This window comes from Heterocephalus glaber, unplaced genomic scaffold (genome assembly GCF_053883595.1).
Source record: "Heterocephalus glaber isolate CG9 unplaced genomic scaffold, H.glaber_assembly_v1.0 deba00001428, whole genome shotgun sequence".
NCBI lineage: Eukaryota > Metazoa > Chordata > Mammalia > Rodentia > Bathyergidae > Heterocephalus > Heterocephalus glaber.
This window is the reverse complement of record NW_028258293.1, coordinates 702,223-729,075: the sequence shown is the minus strand read 5'-3', so window position 1 is coordinate 729,075 and position 26,853 is coordinate 702,223. Positions and strand designations below refer to the sequence as shown.

General features: G+C 56.6%; 1 protein-coding gene across 8 annotated transcripts in view; it reads right to left on the bottom strand.

Annotated features, from left to right (window-relative positions):
* Window positions 1-26,853, bottom strand: part of Ap2a2 (adaptor related protein complex 2 subunit alpha 2) — a 49,593-nt gene that overhangs the window by 13,190 nt on the left and 9,550 nt on the right. For 2 of the 8 annotated variants that reach the window (XR_015451387.1, XM_004851629.4), the window contains exons 2-9: window positions 16,051-16,119; window positions 8,603-8,745; window positions 7,469-7,662; window positions 4,175-4,304; window positions 3,663-3,764; window positions 1,647-1,755; window positions 1,121-1,268; window positions 111-279 (exon numbers count right to left, since the gene is read on the bottom strand). Coding sequence is in view for 7 of the 8 variants with exons in the window: in XM_004851629.4 (XP_004851686.1) it covers window positions 111-279; window positions 1,121-1,268; window positions 1,647-1,755; window positions 3,663-3,764; window positions 4,175-4,304; window positions 7,469-7,662; window positions 8,603-8,745; window positions 16,051-16,119 (1,064 nt within the window). In the remaining variant the exon portion in view is untranslated. Of the gene's footprint in view, window positions 1-110; window positions 280-1,120; window positions 1,272-1,646; window positions 1,756-3,662; window positions 3,765-4,174; window positions 4,305-7,468; window positions 7,663-8,602; window positions 8,746-15,147; window positions 15,201-16,050; window positions 16,120-20,782; window positions 21,018-25,608; window positions 25,782-26,853 lie in introns of those variants that run through there. The other 6 variants (XM_087211453.1, XM_087211451.1, XM_087211452.1 and 3 more) reach the window with 6 other exon arrangements.

Genomic DNA, 26,853 nt, shown 5'->3' with positions numbered 1-26,853 from the left:
GGCTGGGCCAGCACCTCTGGCGCAAACCGCACACTCAGGGCCGTCTGCGTCCATGGTGAGCACCGCTCCACCTCCCACACTCTGAAGCCCACACGCAGCTGGCCACACACCTTGAGGGCGTTGATGACGGTGTCGATGTGGGTCTTGACGGCCTCGTGGGAGAACTCGGAGCTGGCCAGCGTGCACATGCTCTCCAGTGCCAGGTAGCGCAGGTTGGTCTCGCGGTGCTGCAGGAACTGGCCCAGCTGGTTGCAGGCGCGCACCAGCAAGTTTGGCTCACTGTATGGAAAAGGGCAACGCAGCAGGGGCTCCCTCAGTGCCCCGCACTCCCAGGGGCCTCCACTCCAGGCTGGAAGCCAGGATCAAGGCAGTCACATGCCGCACAGGGCCCAGCATTCGGAGTCCAGACACTGACCCCAAGCTTGGTCACCCGTCCACCTCCTTGCGGCTGCCAGAGCGTCTACAGCACCCACCCCCCCAGAGCTGCCCGTACAGACCCCTCCTGAGCAGATTCTGACTCTGCAATAGTCCAGAGGCCTGGGCTCCGTGTAACTTGGGAAACATCCCCAGAACACAGCCCCATGCCCCGTGTACCCTCCTGCATCCGGGGCACAGTTCCTAAGTGCAGCCAGCTGAGGACAGAGCGGGGTGCCCTGGTTCTGAAACTTCTCACAGTTCCCAACCCCACTGAAGTGCAGCTCTGAGGGTTTTTGTCACAGCAAAGAACCTTTGTCAAGACACATTGTGACTGAAAACGGCTAGTTTCACTGCTGCCTGTGAGCCTGCCACCCAGGTTCTGAGGGCATCGAGGCCCAGGCTGTGACAATGGCCGGGAGCCATGGGTGTGGTCACCTCCCCTACAGCCTCAAGAGGTCTCAGGCCAGCACAGCACACAGCTCAGAACCCAGGAAAATCTCTGTCCAAGGACAAGAGGGGCAGGGTGGGGCAGGATGCTGGGGACCTCGGGGGTCCTGGGGACAGACTGGAGAGGAGAGGAAAAGAGAGACTCATGGGGGAGGCAAGGTCCTGAGGAGGAAGCTGCACGTCAGGGCTGAGAAGGGACAGACCCTGGGTGCCACCCAAGGCCCCATCTCCGAGGCAAGCACCACAGATGGCCCACCTGTCGTGGTGGATGATCAGGCTGATGGCCTCGAAGAGCACGGCATTCTTGGCATTGGAATGCTGCACCTTTTTGGACTTCGGCGGCTCCTGCGCCTTGTTCAGGATGGTCTCCAGGCACTCGGTCAGGCGGCCTCGAACTGCAGGATCTTCTGGACGAGACAGCAGAGTTGGCCACGCTCCAGCCCCAGCCCCAGCCCCCGACAGGCAGGGCCCCACCTGCAGTGCGTCCCTGGGCACATTCAGCACAACTCCTCAGAGCCGAGTCCCACGGGGCTGAGCACTAACAAGACCCAAGGCACGGCAGGCGCACCCTGTGCTGGGCACAGCCACCAAACGGCAGGAGTAGCAGCCATGTGTCTGAATCTCAATGCACATGATAGGCAAAGCTCTTGCTGAGATGCAGATTGTATTAGCCCAGAGGAAGTAGCCAAGAGATATGGACAAACTGCTGCTCCTGACCACGTAAGCTCCCTGCAATCCTCCCTGGAGACCCACTTCCCACTGCCTCGGTGCCACACTGTTACCTGGGGGCGGGTAGCACTGCAGCAGCCTCAGAAGTTTGACTGACAGCCAGGGAGCTGGGACAAAGTAGTAGGTATAATCCTGAAGGTCCGTGGATGCAGAAGTCACGATCTGTAAGACAAAGCAGCGATGGGACACCCTGGCCAGCAGGAGCCCCAGAGGCCCCTGGAGAACAGCCTTGCTCATCCTCAGGCCCCAGCCCAGAGGATGCAGTTCTCACACAGGGGCATCTCCACTGCTGCCTGTGCTCATGCAGAGGCCCAAGAGGCCCCCACGATGGCCTCGGTGCTCTGAGCACAGACGGCCGAGGACAGCTGTGACCGGGCAGGAAGGGACACCCTGGTGCAGAGCCAGGCGAGGTCCTCGGCCACACAGCCCATGCAAGGCACATCCTCAGCCAACCTTCCAAACAAGCACCTGTGGACAGCACAAGCCCACCACAGAAAGCAAACACAGCAGCCTTCCGCTCATGGGAGGCACTCACACTGTACAATCCAGACAGAGACAAATGGTAAGCACGAGGTTCAGCATTTAAAGGGAATAGTCTCAGTTTACAAAATGCAGTCACGGAGATAAATGCACATTATGAATTTACTTAAAACCACTAAACTATACACTAAAGAAGTTAAAGAATGTGCCCAGGTAAATTTTGATACATATTTTACCAAATTAAAAAACTCAGAAAAACAATTTGCATAAACATATAGCAGTTAAAAGTAAAAACTTTAAGCTATCATCAAGAACAGAACTTAAATAAAAATACAGAAATAAATGCAGAAAGATAAACAGAACCTCAGAAAGCTGTAAGATATTATGAAAGAAAAGACAAGCCAAGCCACCATAGCCAAAACACCAACCCAAGTCCCGGGAGGATTTCGGGGTGGGGCACCAAAGCTCAGGGGTAGACACAGAATACACGGGGTGCGAAGACGGCTCCATGCAGTGCCGGCATGGCAGATGCCACTCCAGGAAAAGCACTGCACGGCCAACAGTGCCCGCCAACCACAGCCCAGCGGGGCCTTAGGTCGGCTGGCTCCAGAGCACGCTGGCCCTGGAGGGCAGCATTGGCAGAATCTGGCTGCAGCGGCTTCCAAACAGTGTGGGCGGCCACGCAAAGCGGCCTCTTTTGAAGGCCAACCAAAGTTAAGTGCTGGCAATCCGGATGGTCCCATCACAGAGCTCATGTTCGTTTGTTTGGTTTTGGGGGGTTTTTTGGTACTGGGGATCGAACTCGGGTCCTTGCGCTTGCACAGCAGGCGGCAAAACCACTGAGCTAAATCCCTGGCCCACAATGCTCATGTTTAAGACAGACAGAAACTATAGAAAACAAGAACAACCCAGGCCAGAGACGTAGCTCAGTGGAGAGCACCTGCCTTGTATGTACAAGGCCCTGGGTTCCACACACACAACAAAAAGGACAACGCAGTGGGAAAGTGGGCAGCAGGCTTCGGCACTTCACCGAGAAGAGATCGACCCGCAGGACAGCCAGGTGCCCACCTTGGTGACAATCAGGAAAATATATGCTCAAGTCAGCATGCCAACCCAACTACTGAGGGTGTCCTGCACAACCATGTGCTAGTGCTGGGCACTGTCCCTCGGCTACAGAGCACAGCCACCGGCATCCCACACACACACACACCAGGGACACCACAGGCTGCTCAGAGCATATGACGCCCCCTGCCCCCAAATGGAAGGAAGAAAAAGCTCAACAGGACAGTAGACCGGGGAAGTTCCCCGTGGTCCACAACACAACCCAGTTCTCTGCAGCGTTAAAAATGGTGGGTGACAACTACACAGGACAAACGTGAGGACTTCACACACAATACTGCTGGGACATGCCACATACAAAGAACCCAAGAACATGTGCTGCACATGTCCATTCACCATGCCCTAGAAACAGGTAATGTGGGAGGACTGTGCAGGTCATGTGCACAGGTGACCACACCTGAGCCCAGGGGCACTATGCCAGGTGACTCTCGGACAGACCCCCACACCCAACATCTGCCCCATGGACTCACTCTGCTCAGCCTGGAGACGGCAAGGGAGACGGAGGTCTTGAACTCCTCGGGGTTCTTCTGGGCCAGCGTGGTGATCAGGCTGGTGGCAGCAGTGACCACGCCCTGAGACAGACAGCAGATGCTTGGGGCTCTGCCAGGCTGCCCTGAGAGCCCATGGTATCCACACCATCTGTCCTCTGGGCCCGCTTTCTCTCTGGAAACTGGAAACCCAGTGAGTCTGGCCCAGCTCCCTGCACAGTAAGGCATGTGGTCCTGGAGGGGACGCATGCAGGCCTCCCCGACACTAGAGGACACCAGGGACACCACCCACTGGACAGTTGTTTCCTAGGCTCAATCTCAGGTGGCCATGCGTCCATGGAGCCTCTACTCAGAAGCCCAGCAGGGGCCCCAGCAGAGCCTGAGCACAGTCAGCAGCATGCTGTGCCCACACAGAGCGGCTCCACACACACAAGTGCACAGCCCTGTGCATGGCCCTGCTCCTGTCCTCGGTGGCCCAGGCAGTGTGGACTCACCAGATGCTGGTCATTGAGCAGATGCACCACCCGTGACGTCCAGTCACCCATCGGGACGAGGTCGGGGGACGCCCTGTACAGGCGCAGGAGGCACAGGGCCGCACTCTGCTTCACACTGTCCATGGTGTCTCTGGAAGACAGACGTCAGTGGTCACCGCAGAGCAGAGCCAGGAGCTGCAGAGCACCCCAGGGTCTCCGGGAGACAGGAGAGGGGACATCGTTGCGCCACACACAGGTCCCCTCAGAGGGCTGGCACACAGCTCTCGACACCACAGCAGAGTCCTGCTGTCCAGTGCCTTTGCTGCCAGCTCACTGCCCTCCAAGGGCAGCAACTCTACTGCCTTGCCAGCACAGGGCACAAGCCAGGCACTGCAGGCCAACTTCACATGGCCATGCTCCTGTCTGAGCCGCCTGACTCCACAGCCCACGGCCACAACAGCAATGGTCCCAGGGCCTCCACAGTGACTTCCGCTTTCACCTCCAGAACGCTGTCCAGGCCCCCACATCCCCTTCTTGTGCCCTGTGCTGCTCCACCCCATGCCCTGTGGAGAGGAGGTCGGCCGGGACCAGCGACCGGGAGACCAGCTGCTCCTGATGCACGAGACAAGAGAAGCAAGTGGTAGTTTTAGGAGAAAGTGCAAGCCAGATACAGTGGCAGGCGACTGTGATCCTGGCAACCTGGGAGGCAGACAGGAGGGTTCCAGACAAAGTCAGCCTGGGCAACTCATCAACACACTTCATCAAGCCAAAAACTGTGAAAAGCCAGGCACAGTGGCACACACCTACACTCCCAGCACTCGGGGGGGTTGAGGCAGAAGGATCGCCAAGGTCAAGTCCAGCCGTAGCAACTTAGCAAGGCTGTTTCAAAATGATTTAGCTCAGTGGTTCTGCCGCCTGCCTCTCAAGCGCAAGGTCCCTAGTTCAATCCCCGGTACCAAAAAAAAAAAACCCACCAAAAGTGGAAAACAAAAGGCTGGGGATGTATCGCAGTACAAAGGCCCTGGGTTCAATCTAAAAAATTTAAAAAGGGTTAAGGATATAGGTCATGGGAAAGTGCTTGCTTAGCACGTTGGAGGCCCTAGGTTGAATCCCAGTGCCACGAAGGAGGGGCACTTTGCACCGGAATAGGAGCTGTCCCCAGCGTCACATCCCGGCCTGGCCCGCAGTCTCACGGCTGACTGTTCACCTTCCCTCCCTTTACCATGCATGTTTCCCTCATCACTGCCTTCAGATCACAATGGGAAAGGTCATGGGAGTGGGTGTGGGCGGTGGGACCCAGGACCAAAGCACCAAGGCTGCAGGCTGCAGACCCATGGGGGGACCCTCTTCGCCCAACCTGCTGTGCTGCCAGGCTGCAGGGCCACCAGGCACACTGCACAGAGCCAATGAATCCTCAGACCTGGGGCAGGAGCAGCTGCCCATTGGGAAAGGCCTGAGATGCTTTCTCGGTTACCTGTTGGCTTTTGGACTTTTATTCCTAAATGAGGCAAAAACAACATGAGAAACTCCTCTAGAACCACATCAAAGAAAAACTGCCTTAAGCAAAATGTACCCCTGGGCCAACCAGGAATGTTACCACACACCTCTGATCCCAGCACTCAGGAGGCTGAGGCAGGAGGATTGTGAGTTCAAGGACAGCCTGAGCTATAGAGTGAGACCTTGTCTCCTAAAACAAAATAATTAAAACATTCTTTTGGATGCAAACACTGCAGGGAAAGCAGCAGGTGTGCGACCCCCTGGCCCCACCAGGCCTGGGGTCAGGCTGAGAACCTGCGGCTGGGCATCCAGGCTGGCTGTGCTGCAGCTCTGCACATGTGGCCCCAGGTGATGTCTGTCTGCTCACTGGTGCCTGCTGGCATCCTCCCCAGGCCGATGTGGACAGAGACCACGGCAAAGATCCCAGCAACTCCCGGCCATTCCAGTCTCCTGGGCAACCTCCAAGGCCCAGGGCAAGGAGCCCCACCTCACCCCGCATCCCTACTTCTGCTGAAACACGTGTCCTCACCCCCAATCCTGTGCACCACCAGCCTCCACCAGCCCCTGGAACCAGGCATCCGGGATTTAGTCACCGACCAGTCGGAGGACTTTCTGAGTCAATCACACTTTTCAAGGGTGGCCCATGGGCACCACACACCATGCTCACGGGACAACTCAGCTGCAGTGGCAGCACCAGGCCCTGTGCCCGGCAAACAGGCGCTGCCCACTGTCCTCTACACAAAGATGGCTCCTCGGCCTTCGTCCTCACTGTCTGCATGCTATGCGTGTGTCATTTCAGGGGTGGCACCCAGGTGTCCCCTGAGCACTAGACGGACCGTTTTCCTTCCCCCCAACCTGTGCTCACAGGGACAAGTCCTGCGCCCAGTGCTGGAGGAACTGGACAAGGGTGTCGGAGCCAGGTGGGCGGGCAGAGCTCCGAGGTGGCTGCTGGAGGCGGGGTGGGTCTCGAACCACCATCTCATCCTCCCTCCTTCCTCCCCAGTGCTTACCTCTGCCAACACCCACCCCTGGCCACCAGGTGGCCTTACTCTCAGGGCACAGCGTTCTCCAGAACTCTGCTCACAGCAGACCCCACTGCTGCCACTCTGTCTCCTCCCTTCCCTCCCCATGCTCTGTGGGCCACAGAGCCTGGCCTGAATCCCAGGCTGGCTCCCTGCACTGCTCCTGGGGCCCACTCACCCCTGTGCGTCCCACAGCTCCCGATCCGGGCCTCTCCGGGGAGCCCAGGGCAGCAGGTGACAGGAAATGCCCTGAGATGCCACCCAAGGTGCCCTCAGGGATGGGGGCCTGGTGGAGAACTCAGGGCTGGACCAGCGTCTGTCCAATCCCTGTGCCTCATCGTGCTGCCTGAGGCTGTGTCCCTGCCTCCGGAGCACCCCGTTCTCCTCCAGGTCATGCTGCAGGTCCGGGTGAATGAGCTACCATGTGGCCATGGATGGCTGTTAACCCAACAGAGCCCCCAGAACAGGCAGGGTGCTCCTCGCATGCCTGGGCCACTTCACACTTCCCTTGGGCCACTGGGCTGCGCTCCAAGTGAGGAGCAGGGCACGGAGGGCAGAGGTGCCTGGCTTTCCCTCCAAATGCCAGGGCACAGCACTTCTCTCCCTTGGCCCCAGCGAGCTGGAGCCCTTCCTGGCTTGGCTTGGCTACCAGGACCAGGTTTTCCTCCATAATCCACATTCTCGTCTCAGTGGTCTCTCGCCAGACTCCTCCTGAAAGGGCATTTTCTGCCCTAGCCTCAGGCTGAACCTCAGGCTGCACCCGCAGGAGGTGGTAGGGACACACCACCAGACACACCCTGCAACGAGGATCTTGGGGATCTCCCCGGCAAAGGCCTCCGCCATCTCCCGGCTGCCCACGTTGGCGATGCAGTGCAGGGCAAGGCCCATGAAGGTGGGGTTGCGGCTGGCCAGGTCGTTCTTGATGGCGTTGTTGATCAGGCGGATCAGCTCGCTGTTGGAGTTCACCAACACGGAGATAAAGAGGTAGCCCTGGGGCGGGGCAGGAGACAGAGGGCGTGAGGAGAGCATTCCCAACCCCCACACCCCAGTGCACAGCTGAGCGCCCAGGGGCCTCACTGGAGGGCGCAGCAGCAAGGTGCAGGGTCTCTGCTCTGTGCCGCCCCACTCAGCATCACCCCAGCCCCAAGCCAGACTCCAAGGTTTAGGACACAGTGACTAGGAAAACTACACGTCCAGGACAGATGTGACTTTTCCCCCAAACTCTTTCACCCTGCAGTCGGTGACCCCAAGGAGGCAGCCCCACAGACGGACACAGAGGGCCGACTGTGCTTAACGAGACTTTTCAGAGCCTTTCTTAATTTCTGAAGTCTCTTCCTTGGGGTGCTGGGGATCAAGCCCAGGGGTACTCTACAACTGAGCCACACCCTCAGCCCTTTTCATTTTTATTTGAGACAGGGTCTCTTAAATTGCTAAGCTGCCTAGGCAGGACTTGAATCCTCCAGCCTTAGCCTAAGTGCTAGATTCCAGGCATGTGTCACCACACCTAGCTATAAATTCATTTTTTTTGACCAGTAGAGAAAACTATTACTTTATAACGCTGGGGAAACACAGACATAACGTTACTACAAGAGAACGCAGAGTTGAAATCGCGAAGCCTGGGCGGCCTGGGAGCTGGGGAGGGGAGCAGGGAGCACCTCCCTGACCTGGCTCCCACAAGGCAGTGCCCCTCCACAGCACTGCACAGGGCCCAGGCAGGGGCCCACCCACTGTGCACTCGGGGTTCTGCAGAGATCGGGCGCTGAGGCTAAGCTGGGGCGGAGTGCACAAAGCTGGAGCACCACCCAGCCACACCCAAGGGAGCCTCCTGTGTGGGAGCAGGGCCACCCGGTCAGAAGGAGCCCCTCTGTCATGGGCATCACCCCGCCACACAGCAGGCCCTGGCGGCGCCAGGCACCGCATTGGTACTCACAATCTGCTTCTCTGTGTACCGGTTGGAGCTCAGCAAGTTCACGGCCTCCATGTGCCCAAAGTCGATGTCGTGGCCCAGGAGGAAGATGAAGAGCAACTTGCACACGTACTTCTTTTTACTGTAGCCATCAAGAGCCTTGTCACCTGCAGAAAAGGGAGGATAACATTTACCCCAGGTGGGCGAGGCAGGCAGGCAGAGGACTCGGGAGAGACGCTGGAAGCTGTGGGGAGACCCTGAAATGCCACTGTCCCCTCCAGGGCTTGGCAGCCCCTGACAATGGGAGCAGCACACGTCGGTGAGGCTGGGATGGCCCTGCGGCCTGGGGTCGGCAGCACCCCAGGAGGCACAGAATCCATCTTGAGAGAAGCTCACTGACCCTGGCAAATTCACACCTTGACGCAGCAGTGCTCCACAAACACTGGCCTCAAAACCACATGGCATGTGCACACATGTGCACAGCTCACGAGGACTTCCACTTTCACCACAATCACAGCAGACTGACCCCTCAGCGAGGTCACGGCAAGGTGGAGGAGAATAATCAGCAGGTATGATGCTCCACCCATGCCACAGGGCCACTCAGCATGGCCCCATCACCCCAGAGCAGGAGCAGCGTCCTCAGACATGGGAAGGCACAGGAAGGGACAAGACTCCTACCCACGGCCTCGCAGGGCTCCGGCATGGCGACCCACCAGCAGCTGGAAACCAGCTGGAGGGACTTCTCCAGCCTCAAACTATGGTACCAGACAACACCAGAGAGACGGGCCCCAGCTCCAGCTCCCACCCTGCAAAGTTTGCCCTCTCAGTCCCCAGGGCTCTTTGGGCTGGCAGAGCAGGGCGCCTTCACTACAGGGACACCACAGGAGGCCAGAGGAGTGACAGGACCAAGTTTGTCAGGAGAGCAATGGAGCTCTGGCCCCAAAGCCCACAAGTCCTCCCAGTCTTGTAGCCAGGAGCCCTTCCGCTGCCTCCATGGCAGGGACCATGGGCTCTCAAGATAAGCTACAAGACAGCACAGAGAACAACCTGGGGACCTCGGGGACAATGGGGAATGAATGCTCCAGGCCTTCAGGGACAGTTGGACACAGTGGAGTCCCAGCCCGACAGGGAGTCAACGAGACCCTGCCTGCAGCCAGGGCATCCCAGGTGGCCAAGTCCTCAGCAGGAGGACAGCTGGGGAAAGCATGGGTGCTACAGCTCTTCCGGGAAGGGGCAGCCCCACACCCCTGGGCAGGGGTACCCCAGTGCCAGCTCTCTCCACTGAGGTACTCCCAGAGGCCTGCCCTCTGCATTGAACCTGTCCAAGGCCATGCTCACACCACGCTGCTTCCATGCAGTGCCCAAAGGCAGAGGCTCTGACCAGGGAGGCAAAGATCTCCCAGGAGACACAGCGCTGGGCCAGGGATGCAGAGACAGGGCTCTGACCAACTGTCAGGCTCGGGAGCCCAGGTCTGGCTGGCAATCCAGACCACAGCGCTCCCAGACCTGGGCCCCAGCAGTGCCAGGCAAGGGCATCAGGGCAGGACAGGATCACCTCAAGCTACAGGGTGCCCCGATACCCTGCAAGCCACACCAGCCTGCTCAGAGAGCCTTAGCCACAGAGCTCCACACCCTGCTCCAGGGAAAGCAACACACCAGGCTGGACAGACACCTCGGGAACCAGCCCAGGCACTGCATGGTGCCCGGGGGTGTGCATGCTGCTCCCTGTGCAGGGCCCAGGCTTCCTCCAGAGCTCCCTGGCTGGCACCAAGCTACACCCATCCCTGCACACCCTGCCCCAGACAGGGCCTCCAGGTCCCCTTCACGCCTTCTCCGTGGGGAGGCGTCTTGGTGTGAGGCCAGGGTGGCACTGTGGTTGGGGCCACCTCGGGCCTGACTTCCACATAACCCCAGCATGCAGACTTCTGCAGCCCATCCAACCGGCCAACACCTGTGCCCACCCGAAGGCATCACCAGGCCACACCAGCAATGTCTCTGCTCCCTGGGGTGCCCAGCTCCCTTTGCCCAGGCCCAACACCCCCCTGCAGAGGGGTCCTGCCACTCGAGGCCCCTCCTGCAGCCCAGTGCGGCAGGCTCCCTGTATCAGAGTAGAGACTGTCCTGACCTGACCAGCTGGTTGCAGTGCTGGGCTGGATCTGTTTTCTTATCCAGGTAACTTCAAAAGGTCAAGGTGAACTTAACTGCCTCAGCTGTAAACCGGGAGGATGTAGCAATGTGGTGCAGATCAAAGGCAGGTAAGGGGAGAGCCCCAGCCGATGCAGTGCCAGGACTCACGGGCCTGGCTGGGGCAGCTGTGAGCCTCAGACCCCAGGGGCGCAGAGCCCTAGGGAGGGCCAGGTCAGGCTACAGCACAGGTGCGTGAGCCACTGCCAGCTCTTGAGATACACAGTGATGGCACGGGTATGGACAGCACCTCCCGGAGCGATGCCTGCTCTGTGCATCAAGCAGGACAGAACTGCTCTGCCGTGGTCAGGCACACTGCACCCAGATGCACCCACCCTGAGGCCTGTGCGAGATGGGGCCAGGGCGGGGTCAGAGGCGGCACTGGCTAGCCTCACAGAGCGCAGCAGGGGTGGCTCCAGGGCCTGTCCACGGACAGCGAAGGATAAGCAGGCTTAGTAGCTGGAGAGCAGGACAGTACAAACAAACGAAAAATGAAAACTAAGCTCTTTTCATTCAGGAATTTAGCCCGGCATGGTAGTACACGTTGGTAACTCCAGCACTCAGGAGGCTGAGGCAGCAGGGTTGCAACAAGTTTGAGGTCAACCTGGGCTACATAGTGAAGCCCTGTCTCAAAAAAAAACAGGCAAGCTGGTGGCTCACATCTGTAAATCCAACACTCAGAAGGCCGAGGCAGGAGGGTCACCTCAAGTTTAAGGCCAGTCCAGGTTACACAGTGAGTTCAACGCCAGCCTGAACTACATCATTAGGCCCTGTTGTATTAAATGTCTCTATGTCCTATCGGGGCAGCCAACCCAGTGAGGCCTAGGTCCAACCTACACTGTGGGACAACTTGTGGGTCCTGGCCACACAGGCCAGTGGCCCTGCTTTAAGCACCCTCCTGTGTACTGCGCCAGAGCCTGGCTGGCCCTCAGACTGGACAGCACCTCTTGCCCGGAGCAATCCCTTAAAGGCCCCAAGCGTGCATCATCAACGTGCTTCTGGGCTTCACACATCAGGCCACCTGCAGGCTCACACAGGCTACTTTAACAGCCCTGGCTTCGTGTACTCCTCCTGTGCCTAAACAGGCCTGTTCAGTGTTTCTGTCTTAGCTGGGCATGGTGGTGCACACCTGTTATCCCAGTGCTCAGGAGGCTGAGGCAGGAGGATTGCAAGTCCATGGCTATCCTGAGCTACACAGCGAGACCTTGTCGCAAACAAACAAAAATTCTTTTAAATTTCACCCAATTCAGTTCCATCCCAGTCTTGACCCAGCATCTGAGAGTGCCAATTAAGTAACCTGTCACTGCGTCTGGAGCTGGGTCTGCTGGCCCTGTGCATGCCGGGCAGCTTAAGGGCCTCCTGGACGTGACACAGGCAACCAAGGAAAGTAAGCTGACTGCACCAGCACCAACAGTGGAAACGAGAGGCCCACAGGGGAGCAGTGCACACCCTTGGGACTGGACTACGGCAGCGGAGCCGGCCCCGGCTAGGGACGGCAAGCACTGCGGACACTTCTCCACCCGAGACACGGAGCGGGGCCATTGCGGTCGCAAACCAACCCCACTGTGGGATGCTGCACGCCCAGGAAGACCCAGGAGACAGCGAGGGCAGCCAGGGCCCTGTGCACGTTGGTACCAGTGCTTGACACTGCAGCCACAGTGGAGAAGTCACAGTGAGCTCTTCAAAGATTAAAAAAGAACTGCCAGCTCAGGCAACATGGCTCAGAGGCGGACACCTGTCCAGCACAGCCAGGGCCCTGGGTTCAAGCCCCAGCACTGCAAAATAAAATGAAAACAGCACTGCTGTGTGGTTCAGTAATCCCACTCAGCGCACACGCAGAAGTAAAAGCCACGCACACAGCAGCATCAGTCGCCACGGCCAGAGGTGGAAGTGTCAGCATCCTCTGCGGGTAAACACGCGCTTGTCCAGTATCACACAGCCTTCAGAAGGAAGGAAAACTGCCACACGGTGAACCACGGAAGAACCCTGAGGGTGTCACACCAAGTGACACAAATAAAAGAACCACTGCTGTGCGATTCCGCTTCTGCGAGGTTCCTAGACCACCAGAATCAGAGGAGCACAGTGGTGCTGGGGGACAGGGGGCAGCATTTAATGGGGACACCGCTTCAGGTCTGCAGCATGCAGGTTCTGGAGATCGACGATGACGAAAGCTGCAAACAGTAAGGATGCAGGGGACAGGTGTTCTCCAAGGGAGGCGACTCGGAGACGGAGGCGGAGGGGTGAGGCAGGAGAGCAGGGACGTCATGTACATGGGCCAGCTCCCCACAAAGAATATCCTTAACCCTAATAAGCTGTACCCAAAGGGATTAAAGTTAGGTGGCACACGGTGTGTTTATCACAAGTTTTGAAATCTAAAAGTACAGGGGCAGCTCAGTTTGGAAGAGAACCGAATTCAGGGCCGGGGATTTACCTCAGTGGTTTCACCGCCTGCTGCACAAGTGCAAGGACCCAAGTTCGATCCCCGGTTCCAAAAAAAAAAGAGAGAACCGAATTCAATGTGGACCTTATGGGAAAATTTAGTTCGGTTCTCGTCCACTGGGTTTTGCAACCAGAATTGCAGACAGAACCGAGTTCGTGAACGGAGGTGCCACTGAACAGGTGTGCACCACACCCAGCTCCGTTTTTTCTTTTTTGGTATAGTCCTAGGGATTGAACCCAGGGCCTTCATGCTGAGCTACATCTCCAGTCTTTTTATTTATGTCTTTATTTTGAGACAGGACCTCACTAAGTCTCTAAATTGTGCAGTTGCCCAAGCTGGACTCAGAGCTGTGCGCCTCCTGTCTCAGCCTCCCAGAGTACTGGGACTGTAGAGCTGGGCGCCGAAACCCCTGGCTCGCCCTCACCCCCCACCACCACCACCAGGCATCAAACTCAGGACCCTGCGCTGGTGAAGCAGGTGAGGCGCCACTGAGCTAAAATCTCTTAAGACGGTGTGGCCGGGTGTGGACTCGGGCTGGCTGCTGCTTCCACACACCTGGGCCAGGTTCTTCCACTTCTGCCTCCTGCACTGTGACACCTGCAGCCAGCACGGCTCTGCTCATGGGGGCCTGCCTGCCCCCGCCCCACACCCTGCCCCTCACAGCGCTGAGGGTTTCTGGCCAGGACCTCTGCCTGTCACACCCGTGTGTCTGGAGACCTCATTTATTCAGTGCGTGCTTCTTTGTCTCACAATTTTCCTGGAGCAGTGCTGGGGACTGAACCCAGGAGCTTCACACTGAGCCCACCTCCAGCCTTTTTTTAGTTTTTATTTTTGAGACAGGGCCTCACTGTCAGCTGTGACAACCAAACCGCCTGTCCCCTGGGGAGCCAGGTCCTGCCAACTGCCCAGGCCTTCCAGGTCGCCAGCACCCACTCTGGCAGTCACTGTCCCCACCTGACAGGGCACAGGGCTGCCCCGCATGGTTCGCTGTGTCCGCCCCAACGCTGCCACCTGAGCTACCAAGCACCAGGGTGTAGCCGGTGCGGACCAGGTGTGCTCTGCGTGGGGACTGCACACGGGACATCAGCAGCAGGGAGGAGCTCTGCACAGCAGCTTGGTGATTCTCCTGGCATTACGGCTGCAACCGCACTCCAGGTAGACTGAGCTAAATGAAACAGAGTGATGGTTAACCTCAAGTTTCTGTCTATGTTCCATGGAGCTACTGAACACTTGGGCACTGGCGACCTGCGCTGTGAGAGTGCCCGGGCCCTGGGCCAGAGGGATGCCCAGGCCACTCCGCTCAGGCATGGCCAGATCTGCTCCTGTCTGGGGCAGCGGGTGCTCACGCGGGCCACAGGCGGCCCTGGGTCAGGGCCTCTTGCCCGGCAAACAGGCAGTACCAGGACCAGACAGCTTCCAAGTCGAATCCAAAACTACAGAGAAGTTTGGAAACAGATGAGCTGAACAAAGCCTTTCATCTCTCTGGCAAAGGGGGGCTGAGAGAGAGCCTCGCTTGTAGCCCAGGCTGGACTTCAACTCATGATCTTCTTCCTCAGCCTCCCAGTGCCGGGACTACAGGTGTGGCCACCACACCTGGTGGTTACAAAATCCTTCATCTTAAAGTTATACATCAACAAGTCGATTATTCTGAAACACATGAAATCTCTCATCCAACTGAACCTTCCCACACGGACAGCCACGGACTGAAGCGCGCTAGCACTCACCTCCCCAGGCCACCTCGAGTGTTCTCCCGGAAGCACACATAGAACAGCTGACACGCAATGCGGCCCAGGCTGCCCCAAGCGCACGGGGGTGATGGGGGGTCCTTCCCACACCGCCTCCTCTCACAGTGGGCACGCATGCTCTGTCTCTAACCTACTTCCCTTCCCACACACCGCTATCCACCTGGCACTACCCCATGGAGGGGTCTCCAGTGGGAACCCACCTGAGGGCTGGCCTCCACTTCAGTCAGGAAAGGCACACAGGGCAGGCATCCACCTGTGCGAGGAATGCACATCTGCAGCAGGGACAACCAGGGGACGGTCCCACTCTTCACAGAGCCATGAAGTCCCAGGCCCACCACACACAAGCAACCCCCTCCCAGACCTCCCCCAGGACCCTCAGGCCTGGCTAAACCACGAAACCCTGATACTCTCCCTGAGCACAGCAGGGCACACACCTGCCAGCAAAGGCAGCTAAGCCCTGCTGGCTCTTCATCACCTGGGCATGAGTTCCAGGGCTGCCCCCTGACTACCAGGGCTCCGTAGCACCCAGCCCAGCCCTCCTCCAGCTGTCTCCAGGCAACCTCAGCTATGCTCAATGCTGAATACACTAAGACCTGAGCCAGGTCTCAAACCCATGAAACACACTGAGAGCTAAGGGTGGAAGGACTGGACAGGCCTTCACACATGTCCTCAAGACCAGAGCCAACCTGTGCTAAGCAGGCCTTCACAGGGAGGATGTCGGAGGGTGTACCTCGTGACGGCCACCTGCTGAGACTGCATCGAGACACTGCAGAGCCCATGGCCAGCAAGGGACCTCATGCCCAGTGCTCATCCCCACCTGGCGGTCAGGCCCAGGCTGACCACACCTGGCACCAAGCCAGCACTGTTCCAACCCAGGAAAGACGAAGCCTGGACCTTGGACCTGAGGGGGGGACCCAGCACGTGGACCCTAGAACCCCGGAGCAAGCCGAAAACCCGGGCTCGACTCCACAGACAGTAGGAACGACCACCCAAGAACACAGCTTTGGTTTTCAAAGAAAAACAAGATAATGTTAAAAAATTAGGTCCTCCTCACTATGGAAAATATACAACAGAATATATCAAAAAGGTTAATAAACACTTACCTTTGAATTTTGACCTAATATTTGCCAGTTCCTTGTTTATCCTCTTTATTTCTGCTTCTTTACTTTTGCCTAAAAAAAATAAAGAAGGAATGTAAATGTATTCTGTCACTGACTTCTACAGAAATACCCAGCTGCCCAGTGAGAGCCACAAAGAGAACTAGAACATTGTGGTAGGCAGGAGGCAGTGAGCCTGAGAGAGGCCAGGGCAGGAAGGCAGAGCAACGGCTGAGCCCGGCAGGCAGAGCCTGGAGCCGACTGCCTGGCACCTCCTACACTGCTCCATCCCGGGCCTCCCTGGAAGCCCCAGCTCAGAGGGTGTGTGCAATGCCACCCAGCGCCCCTCAGCGATGCGCAGCCCACAGTCTGCTCTCTGAAGCCAATGCCAGCACAGCTGACAACACACAGCTGCCACTCGGGAGCTGCGACTCCTTCCTGAAGACGCTCCCAGCCCCCTTCCGGAGAAGCCGGGGGCTCCCCACGCACAGAGAAGCGGCAGGGGACGCCAGCTCCCCGACGGGCGCCCACCACAGACAGCGCTGCTCACCCGGACCTTCCACACACCTGTGGCACATGCGACTCAGTGAAAGGAAGACGAGGCCACTGCTGCTTCTGGGGTTGCTTCGGGGTTTTGTTCTTTTGTGTGTGTGTGTCGGGGACCGAACTCGGATCCTTGCACTTGCAAGACCCTTGAGACAGCATCTCGCTACGTTGCCCAGGCTTGCCTTGTACTTGTAATCCTCCTGCCTCAGCCTCCTAAGCAGCTGGCATACAGTCCTGGGTCACTGTGCCCGTGTCTTTTAACCTCATCCAGACTGAGTGAGAACCAGTACCAAGCACACAGAATGAGGTGAGCTGTGTGCAGACAAAAGTCCATGTGGGTCTCCATGGCTTTTAGAAACCACCAATAAGCCAGCTCTGTTGGTACACACCCATCATCCCAGCTCTCGGGAAGGCTGAGGCAGGAGGATCACAAGTTCCAGCTCAGCCTAGGCAATTTAGCAAGACCCTTTCTCAAAATTTAAAAAGGGGGCTGGGGATGTAGCTCAGTGCAAAGGTCCTGGTTTCAATCCCCAGTACCACACACACACCCCACACACACGTGTGCACAAAAACACACAGCATTGCTGGAGCTGATGGTTACAGCAAGTCCCTGCTTAAAATCATGTTTCCGAGCCTCTGCAGCAGCCCTGCAGCACCAGGACACACACCAGGCTTGGCCCACCCGTCTCTCAGCCTGGGAGGCTCATCTGTCCAGCAGGACAGCACCCGCCCCACCAGGGGCGCCAGTCAAGGGCTTATCACCCTGCTCCACCCGCTCCACAGCGGAGGTGTGGAGCAAGGTGGAGCCTGTGCACTCAGGAGACACTGGAGCCAACCGTACCTCCTCGAGGAGGGGCGCACAGGCTCCAGAAGAGAGGGGGCCATGACGCCACCCCGGGCCATCCCTGTGGCCCAGAGCCCAGCAATGACCCTGGGTGGACTCAGGAGCTCAGCAGCTGCAGGCTCTGCCAGAACACAGGCCTGGAATTTTGGTTTTTAGAAGGTTTTTTGGTCTCTGTTTTCTTTTTGAGACAGGCTCTCACTAAGGCAATGAACTGCCCAGACTGCACTCCAATTTGCAACCTTCCTGCCTCAGCTTCCCAGAGTACTGGAGGCACCACCACGCCCGGCTGCACCTGCATTTGTGATGGGTGAACCTTGCCAGCAGGACAGGATAAGGGCAAACTTTTTCTGAAATTTTTCCTAAAATGTCCTACCTTAGCTAGGTGTGGTGGCACACACCTGTAGTCCCAGCACAATGGGAGGCTGGGGTGGAAGTATTACAAGTCAGAGCCTACCCTGGGCAACTAGTGGGATCCAATCTTAGAACTGGAAATAAAAACAGCTGGGTGTGGCCTTGGATTCTAACCCCAGCACTGGGATGAAAAAAATCTTTGTGGGCCTGGCTGAAGAAGCCATGCACACGTCTCGGGCCGCAGCACATCACACAGGAGGGAGTGTGTGCCTGTGTGTGCCTGTGTGCATCTCCACACGAGTGTGCCTCCCACACAGATGTGCACCAACATCTTCAGAAGGGGCCTCTCAGGCATGGGCACGGCCACTGCCTAGCAAGCACCAAGACAGGCAAGGATGCAGGACAGGACAGAGGAAACGCCAGCAGCCGAGCAACATGGCTCCACCAGGAAGCCTGCACGAGGGGCCAAGACTGCTGGATCACAAAGCAGGATGAACAGCACTCCATTCAGTTACAGCCCAATCAGAGGCAGAAGCTACAGCTTCTCAGCAGCCCGCCATAACCACTCGCGTGTGTGCACGCACGCACACACACACACACACACACACACACACACTGTTCAAAACAGGGAGCCCTGGCTCCCTGCAGTGCAGCAAGGCGAGGGGACAGGAGTGGCTGTAAAGCCAGGGCTGGCACAGGGTCGAGGGCAGCCTCAGGCCCTTCAGTCCTCGAATGAGCTACCCAGGCCTGAGCAGGAGCAGGACAAGGCCTGGCGTCCCTGGGAGGGTGTGAGCTCGAGAGCATGGGTGGCACCACAACACAGGATGTCTGGACCACTGTCCCCCAGCAGGGCAGGACTCAGAGATGGGGCAGGAGGGGCCAAACGAGGCCAGCAGACAGAACCAGAGCCCCTCAAAGCAGCTACCAGAGGGGTCACCAGCACAGGGCCAGTGAGCAGCCACATGCTATGCTGTCCCAACAGAGCAGGTGGCCCAGGCCACAAGAAAAGGCCAGAAAACGCTTCCCAGGAGAAAGGAGGAGGCCAGGCTCTGGGGGTGGGGTTACATCTGCCCGGGTACCCCATCTTCCAGCCAGGGGAAACACTGGACACCCCCTCATTCCAGAGGGGTCCCTCAGTCCATCTGGCCTGGGCTCCCTGCAGGGCCAGGCAGCTCCAAGGTCCCCAGCCCTCAGGGGCCACTTGGAAGGCATGGACCTAGCCCAGCCTGCACGGCCTCGGACACCCGAAGCTCTGCCTGAGCCTCCAGCCTTGCCCTACACCCGGCATGCCTGGTGGCACCTGCTGCAGACTGCAGGCTGAGGAGTGGCGGGCGGGCAGGCCGACCTGGAGGGCAGGCTGCCTGCCTGAGGAACCCTGACCGGAGGGGACACAGTAGCCGGGCCATGTGGACCCAGAGTCCGGAGACAAGCGCACCGACCACAGAAGGGCAGGGAAGACAAGTGCCCACTGCGAGCAGGTGCCGTGGGCCTTGGCCAGGCTCAGCATGCCTGTCACCCAGTGCCCGACCCAGAAAAGCCCAAGGGGATGCTGCACTGGTGGTGTGCCAGCGCCAGGGGAACGGCAGCAGCCCAAGTGCCCCAGTGCCACACCACATCATGTGCTGCCCACGAGGCTGCCAGGCGACCCACAGCTCCTTCGCAGGGAGAGCGGCAGGAGCCACCTCACGCGGCCCCTGTGGCTGATGAGCACCGCTGCCAACACCGGGCCGCACCGGCACCGCCACATGGAACAGCTGTGTCGATGGCTTGGAGGGGCCACTGCAGCTGCAGAGCACCGGGCCACCACGGAGCAGTGCATCCATCCCTCTGCTCGTGTTCCGCGGACGGCGCTGGCGTCAGGCTGGCCTCCGTGCCAACCACCAGCACTGGGGCCAAGGCCGACTGTCAACAATGCCACCAATGCCATGTAAAGGCTCTGACATGTACAACAAAACTCAGTCGAAACAGTGTTTCAGTCTTTGTGGAAAAGATTTCACCAAGTGGCCCGGGGATGTACCTCAGTGGTGCCACCGCCTACCTCACAAGCGCAAGGTCCTGAGTTCGATCCCCAGTACCAAAAAAAACACAAAAGATTTCATCAAGTAAGCCAAAGCCCAAAGTTGACCAACTAAGAGTCCTTTTTGTTTTTGTTGGTTTTTCTGGAGATAGGGTCTTGCCATGTATCCCAGGCTGGGCTCCAATTCAAAATCCTCCTGCCTCAGCCTCCTGACTGGAAGCCTTTTTTGGTTTTTGGGTATTTTTGGTACCAGAGATCCAACTCAGGACCTTCCACTTTTGAGGCAGGCACAGCACCACTGAGCTAAATCCCCAGCCCAAAGTCTATTTTTGAAGGAAGACAGAAGTGCTAATATTGTCCTGCAGGGCTCACAGGTGGCTAGGCAGCATGCCCAGGCCTGCCTCACAGGAAGCCACCTCACCCACGAGATGCTGGGCTTCCAGCCGACCTCTCCTGACCTGGGTCTGCTCCTTGAACAGCACAGCCGCCAGCCCGCCAGCCCACAGTGAGGGGCCCTTAAGACAGCGCCAGACACCACATCTGCAAGTCCTCCTGCCAACGCCAACAGGGACAGGCCTCAGACGGAGGCCCTGAGCAGCACACCTTAGGGAATGAGTGCGAGGGTCATTAAACACTGTCCTTCTGCAAGACAGGGTAGTGCACGCCTGCAATCTCAGCACTTGGGAGGCTGAGGCAGGAGGATCTCTACAACTTCAAGGCCAGCATGGACTACGCAGCAAGACACTGTCTCAAAAAAATCAAAAATTAATATTTTGTTTTAAAAAAGAGCTGGATGGGGCCTGGGATTGAGCTCAGTGGTTCCACCATCTGCCTTGCAAGTGCAAGGACCCCAGTTCGATCCCCAGTACCAAAAAAAATAAATAAAGAGCTGGATGCAAAGTCCAAAGGACAAGTCCACGTTGGACACACGTGCTGTGGATCTTCTCCAACAGCTTCCCAGGATCCGGCGACTCACTCACCACACAACCCACTCATGCAGGGTGCACGCTTCAGCGGCTTCCTTCCGTCTGTGCACAACCCGAGACCCTCGCCCACGGTGCCCACTGCGCTTCCAGACCGCCTACTCGGTTGCAGCAGTGCTGTCCCCGGCAGGGGCTCTCAGGGCAGCGCCAGGCGGACGGCACCTCCTCTCCTGACGCGCGACGCGGTGCGGGGACCTGGACTGACGCGTGCAGCCTCCGTGCCCACCGCCCGATGGTACCAGGAAAGGCCGAGGCTCCGCCCCCACAGCCCCGCCCCGCCCCGCCCCTTACGCATCACCGCCAACCTGGGGCGAGCAGGCCCTCCGTGGTTTCCAGGTGTGTTCTCCTGAGGGGTTTTTCCTTCTTTGCAGCACTGTGGACTGAACCCGGGGAGCGCTGAGCTACATCCCCAGTCCTTAGAGATAGGGTCTTGATAAGTTGCCCAGGCTGGGCTCGAACTTTCGATCCTCCTGCCTCAGCTTACTAAGTCCCACCACACCTGCCCCGGAGAGTGTTTAATGTGCTAGAACATCTGTATATCTATTTTGGAAAAATGTATATTCAGATACTGTATCCATTTTCTAATTCAGTTATTAGACTTATCATTGAGTTCCTTAAATATTCTAGATAGCCAGCCATGGTAGCACACATCTAAATTCCAGCCTTCTGGGAGGCTGAGACAGGAGGATCTTAAATTTGAACCTAGCTTGGGCAATTTAGTAAGACCATCTCAAAATTTAAAAAGGGCTGAGATATAGTTCAGTGCAGAGGCCCTGAGTCCACCGCAGTACCAAAAAATAAATAAATAAAACTCTTTAACTGAAACATGACTTTCGAAGATTTTCTCATTTTTAGATTCTTTTCTTTTCATGGTATTGGGAATTGAACCCAGGGCCTCGTGCTTGCCAGGGAGGCGCTCTGCCACTAAGCTACACCCCAGCCCTAGATTATGTTTTCACCTCATGAACAGTATTCTGAGCCAGGTGTGATGGTGCAAGCCTGTAATCCCAGCACTCAGGAGGCTGAGGCAGGAGGGACCCTTCAAGTTCAAGGCCAGTTTAGAATACATACCAAGGTTCTATCTCAAAAATCAAAACAGGACCGGGGATTTAGCTCAGTGGTTCTGGCGCCTCCCGAGCAAGTGCAAGGTCCAAGTTCAATGCCCGGTACCAAAAAACAAAACAACAAACTGCAACTTCAAAAACAAATCAAAACAACAAAAAAACCCTGAGCCAAACGTGGTAGTGTACACTTATAAACCTGGCTATTCAGGAGGCTGAGGCAGGAGGATTCAAGGCCAGCCTAGGCAACTTTGCAAGATTCTGTCTCAAAATAAAAATAAAAAGGGCCTGAGGTATAACGCATTGGCAGTGCTGGCCGAGCATGCAAAAGGCCCTGGGTTCAATTCCCACTACCACACACAAAAAATTGTCCAATAATGTGAAGGTTTATTTCTGCACTTCCAGAGTTTTTCTGTTGATCTATAGATATCCCTCCAGCACCCTGTACATTTCGTTTCAAGTTTGGAGTCAGGGAGCCGGGTGTGGTGGCACACACCTGCAATCTTGGGGAGGGGGTGGCCTGAGGCAGAAGGATCACCAAGAGTTCGAGGCCAGCCTGGGCTACAAAGGGAGACCCTGTCTCAAAAAACCAAATAAAGGGCTGGGGATTTAGCTCAGTGGTTCCACTGCCTGCCTCATAGGCGCAGGGTCGAGTTGGATCCCCAGTACCAAACAAACAAACAAAATAACCAGAAAAGGGTAAATGGGCTCGTTGACAATCCCTTCAGGACCCCTCCTGTCTCTCTCTCAGGAGCTATTCCTATTCCCCATTGCTATTCCCTAATAAATTTTCCTACTCTTTAAAAAAAAAAAAAAGTTTGGAATCAAGAAGTGAATCCACCAGCTTTGTTCTTTTTCTTTTTTTCACTAAGTTTATTGGTACGTTTTAGGTATGCAATAGTTACATTCATCATCGGGAACTGTACCTTTACATGATGCATCTTGCTTCTTATTTTTTCCCCATTCCCAGCCCTCCCTTCACCTCCTCCACCCCTCCCTATTTACAGAGACTTTGTTTCCATTTTTCCTTTTCTCATATTTGTTCTCTCTTCTTTAATACAGGAAAAGAGTTTGCTCAACTCACGGTTCCAGGGCTCAGAGGCCTGGTGTCCTGGGGAGTTCAAGGCCCTCCCACTACGGCCGTGGCCGGGATGAGTGGCCTGGATGTGTGGCGCTAACCCGGCACAGCGCTGGCGTCAACTAAGACCAGCCTGGTCGGCACTGCACACTGTCCCTGCCTTTCTCTCCCACCACCTTTCTCTGAGCCTCAGGCGCACACTGGCCTCAGGGGTCGAGGTGGGGACCACCCCTCTTCTATTTTTTCAGTTTTCAAAGGACACTATTAATATTAATATTTTAAGGGCTGGGGATTTAGCTCAGTGGTTCCACCGCCTGCTGCGCAAGCGCAAGGACCCCTGTTCGGTCCACGGTACCAAAAAAATAAAATAAAAAAATATTTTAAGTGTTTGGTAGAATTTATTTGGCCCAGGGCTTGGTTTTGTGGAAAATTTTTAAGTGAATTAATACATGTAGGGTGTTAGGATATGACTGGCACATGGTACTTAACAAGTAGTTCTTTTTTTTTTTTTTGGTACTGGGGATCGAACTCGGGTCCTTGCGCTTGCGAGGCAGGCGGCGGAACCACTGAATTAAATCCCTGGCTTTGTGGGAAATTTTTAAATTATTAATTCAACTTTCTTTTCTTTTTTTTTTTTTTTTCAGTATTAGACACTGAACCTCTTTGCATTAAGCCACAACCCCAGCCTTTATTAAAACTTTTTATTTAGAGCCAGGATCTCGCTAAATTACTAAATAACCCCGTACTGGGCTCAAACTTGGAACCCTCCTGCCTCAGCCTCCTAGAGTGCTAGAATTACAGGCATGTGCTACCACACTCTCAGATTTTCTTTTTTTCTTTTTCTTTTTGAGAAAGGGTCTTCCTATGTAGTTCAGGCTGGCCTTGAACTCACTATGCAGGCCAGGCTGGCCTCAAACTCACAACAATCCTCCTGCCTCAGACACTATGCCTGGCCCACATTTTCTTTTCTTTTTTTTTCTCTTTTCCAAAGTACTGAAGATTGAATCCAGGGTCTTACACATGCTGGGCAAGCCTTCCTGCACTGAACTGCATCTCCAGCCCCAGCCCTTTATTTTTCGATGGGGTCTTGCTAAGTTGCCTAGACGAGCCTGGAAACTGGCAATCCTCCTGCCTCCGTCTCCAGAGTAGCTAGGCTTATAAGTGTGTGCAACCACGCCTGCTTCCGCTTCTTCTTCCATCAGCTTCGCAGCCCTCCTCCGGGAACCTGTCCACTTCAGCTGACACATCCGGTGTTTCGGCACTGGATTATTCATAGTACAATGACACCTCGCTTGTCGAATGGCTCCAAACCTGAACTTTCCACCACTTGAAGAGCAAAGTTTGAAAAACCTGCTCTGTGTTCATGACTTTGCTCCATAACCAAAAGTCCAAACTGTTTGCTTTTCTGTTACTTCTCATGGGAAATATGTTCAGTTCTCGAACTTCTCGGTGTTCAAATACGAATCTGGAACAAACTGATTGGACAAGCAAGGTGTCACCGGGCAGCTCTTCCCGGACGCCCTCTTCCTCCCGTGAGGGTGGCGACCCTCTCCCGCTCCGGATGCCTCCACGCAGCCCAGCCGCTGATTCCGTCAAAGGCCAGGTCATGCGCTGGTCCTGTCTCTGCCTCCTGTTTGCCTGGGTCCTGGCAGGTGGTGGATGACCACCAGGGACAGCGCTGAGCCCACCGGGGACAGCGCTGAGCCCACGCAGGCATCGCCGCTGTGCCCCACGCCGCGGGTCTGGGTGCTGCGCTTCACCTTCACGCTTCCCCAGCCACTCTGCGATTTCACTTCTCCTCTGAACTACTCGCCAGCCCCTCACCCCAGCCCCCACAAGGCTACCCTAGCTGGCCGCACCCTGTGAGGCTGCAGCGGCCCGCACTGCTCCCAGCTTGCTCCCTCACAACCCCTCCGAACCAAGCAGGGCAACAACGGTCTTCCTAGCTGCACTCCTGTTTCCAAGCCTACTGCAAAAGCCAACCTCTGGCCGGGCATGGCAGCCCACGCCTGAGATCCCAGCACTCAGGAGGCCGAGGCAGGCGGATCGCTGCAAGTTGGAGGCCAGCCTGGGCTGCACAGTGAGTTCAAGGCCACCCTGGGCTACATTGGGAGACCCTGTCTCAAAAACAAACAATCAACCATAGCAGTGAGGAGGCTGGGGCAGGAGGAACACTGAGTGTGAGGCCAGCCAGGACACACTCCAAGTTCAAGGCCAGCCTGAGCTACACAGCCAGACCCGAGACCCTATCTCAAGAAAAAAGGAGAGATAGGGCCAGCAATTTAGCTCAGTGGCACCATACCTGCCATGCAAGCACAAGGTCCAGAGTTCGATCCTCGGTACCAAAAAAAAAAACGGGGCAGGTAGTGAGATCACAGGAGTCACTGACTGCCCCCAGGACACCCGCAGCCCTGTGCGAACATGGAGGCCCTCACTGGGCTTACACCACTCACTCCTCCCAGGTGGCCCAGCCGCACCCCGCCGGGCACAGCAGCTGTAAGTCACCCCAACACCCAGAGTCTGCCCTGGGGCCACCCGCGCCTCCTGGAGGAGCCTCAACGTCACCTGGAACAGTGCCCGGGCCTGGCGCTGCCCCCAGCTTCTGTGTAGCCCACAGTCTTCACTCTACAGGGCCCTCTACAGCAAGGCCCACCCCGCCCCCTCCTGTACACCCAAAACCTCACCTGCCAGTCAGCTGCCTGCCCTCAGGCCTCCTCTGTCCGGGTCTCTGTCTCCCAACAGACCGACCGTGTGACCTTGTCCTCTCTGGCTCCACCCACCAAATACAAGCTCCTGCAGACCGCCACAGTCTGTGTTTCCTTCGGCGCTGTTACGGCTGTGTCTAGATGTCCCCTACAGCCTCACGCAGGCACAAGTGGGCCTGCATCGAGACTGTGTGACCCTGGGATCAAGGGTGATTACTGCAGCAGCCACCGACTGGTTTGGCATCATTCTGGGTAGGATTAAGGGTGCCCCACGTTGGGTGTGAGTGCTACCCACCCTACAGGCAGCAAGCCTGGATAAAATACAAGGGCCAGAAAGCGGATCACTGCTTGTAACTGCTTCCCTCTTCCTTCTGCCTCCCATGAGCTGTTTCTCCTCTGCGATGCCCTCTGCCGTGCCACCCTGGCTTGCAGCCCACCGACTAAGAACTGAAACCTCTACAAACTGTGAGCCAAATAAACCTCTCCTCCTTTAACTTTGGATGTTGAGTATTTTGTCTCAGCAATGGGAAAAGTAGCTAAGACAGCAGCTATCATCCCAGAAGCCAGGGCAGTGCCTGACACTGCAGCAGGCCCTCAATAAACCCTTGTGAATAGAGCAAACATGTAATTCAGATGCAATAAGCAATCACTATTAAAGCAAATATGAGAAGAAATAGCTACAAAATGAAAATGACGAACTCTGACATTTAAGGATGGGGAAAGATAGAGCAATGTTTTATGATTCACTTCATAGACTACATTTTTTGCATGTTTTTGTTTTAAACACTTCAACAAGAGAAGACAAGAAAATCACAAAATTCATGCTATGGGAAGGCCTGGCCAACGCCTGACTAACACTGGGGCTGGATGCAGCTGAGGGCTGCACTTGCCAAGCCGAGCTAGGCCCCGTGGCCCCTCCTCAGGCACAGAGGGCGAACAAACTGAAAACAAGTGGTCAACTGCTGGGGAACAGGCCGAGAAGCCAGCAAACATAACTCTGCCCAAGGACGTGGATCTCGGGGACTTGGACACGTCACACCAACGTCTGGGGCTGGTGCCAGGTCCTCTGCTCACAAGAGCATGAACTCCACAGGGGCCACACGACAACCAGGCACTCAGCATGTCCCTGGCCGCTGCCAGACCTCGTGGGAGGGCACGAAGCAAGGACACCACCAGTCAGAGGGGGACACACGCCTGACACAGGGGTTCGCCCCGGCCACCAGG